This window comes from Solanum stenotomum, unplaced genomic scaffold (assembly GCF_019186545.1).
Source record: "Solanum stenotomum isolate F172 unplaced genomic scaffold, ASM1918654v1 scaffold7256, whole genome shotgun sequence".
NCBI classification, from domain to species: domain Eukaryota; kingdom Viridiplantae; phylum Streptophyta; class Magnoliopsida; order Solanales; family Solanaceae; genus Solanum; species Solanum stenotomum.
Window position 1 is genome coordinate 43,852 of NW_026036607.1, and position 445 is coordinate 44,296.

The window sequence follows — 445 nt, forward strand, 5'->3', positions numbered from 1 at the left end:
TCAATCAGCATAAATGTCTACCTCAACGGAATTATCTAACAAAGCTATGGAATCAGACGAAAATGTCGTAGAACTTCCCATGATCTGATGAACAATCGGTTCAGATTGAAGAGGCTGAGGAGGTACTTCTAGCACTTCAACTTCGCCTTCAAGCATTTCTACTACTTTACTCATTGAAGGGCGTTGTATCGGATTTGTTTGTATACACCATAATGCAACTAAACTCAGCTTTCTAGCCATCTTCTTTTCATCATCATTCGCTTCTTCATCCACCACAATCTCTTTCCCCTTGTTGAACTTATCGTAAATATTATAAGGAAAGTATTGGCTGGAATTCTCTTCATTTGCAACTTCATTTCTCTTCAAGTCCAACATTTCCATTAGCAGCATTCCGAAGCTGTAAACATCAGCTTTGTATGAGATTGCTCCAATGCTTCTGCTGATC

General features: G+C 38.9%; 1 protein-coding gene across 1 annotated transcript; it reads right to left on the bottom strand.

Moving 5' to 3' along the window:
* LOC125852988 (PR5-like receptor kinase) lies at positions 1 to 381 on the bottom strand. The gene has a single exon (XM_049532679.1). It carries the CDS (start codon positions 379 to 381, stop codon positions 1 to 3), a length of 381 nt encoding a protein of 126 aa, XP_049388636.1.
* Positions 382 to 445: the final 64 nt, after the last annotated feature.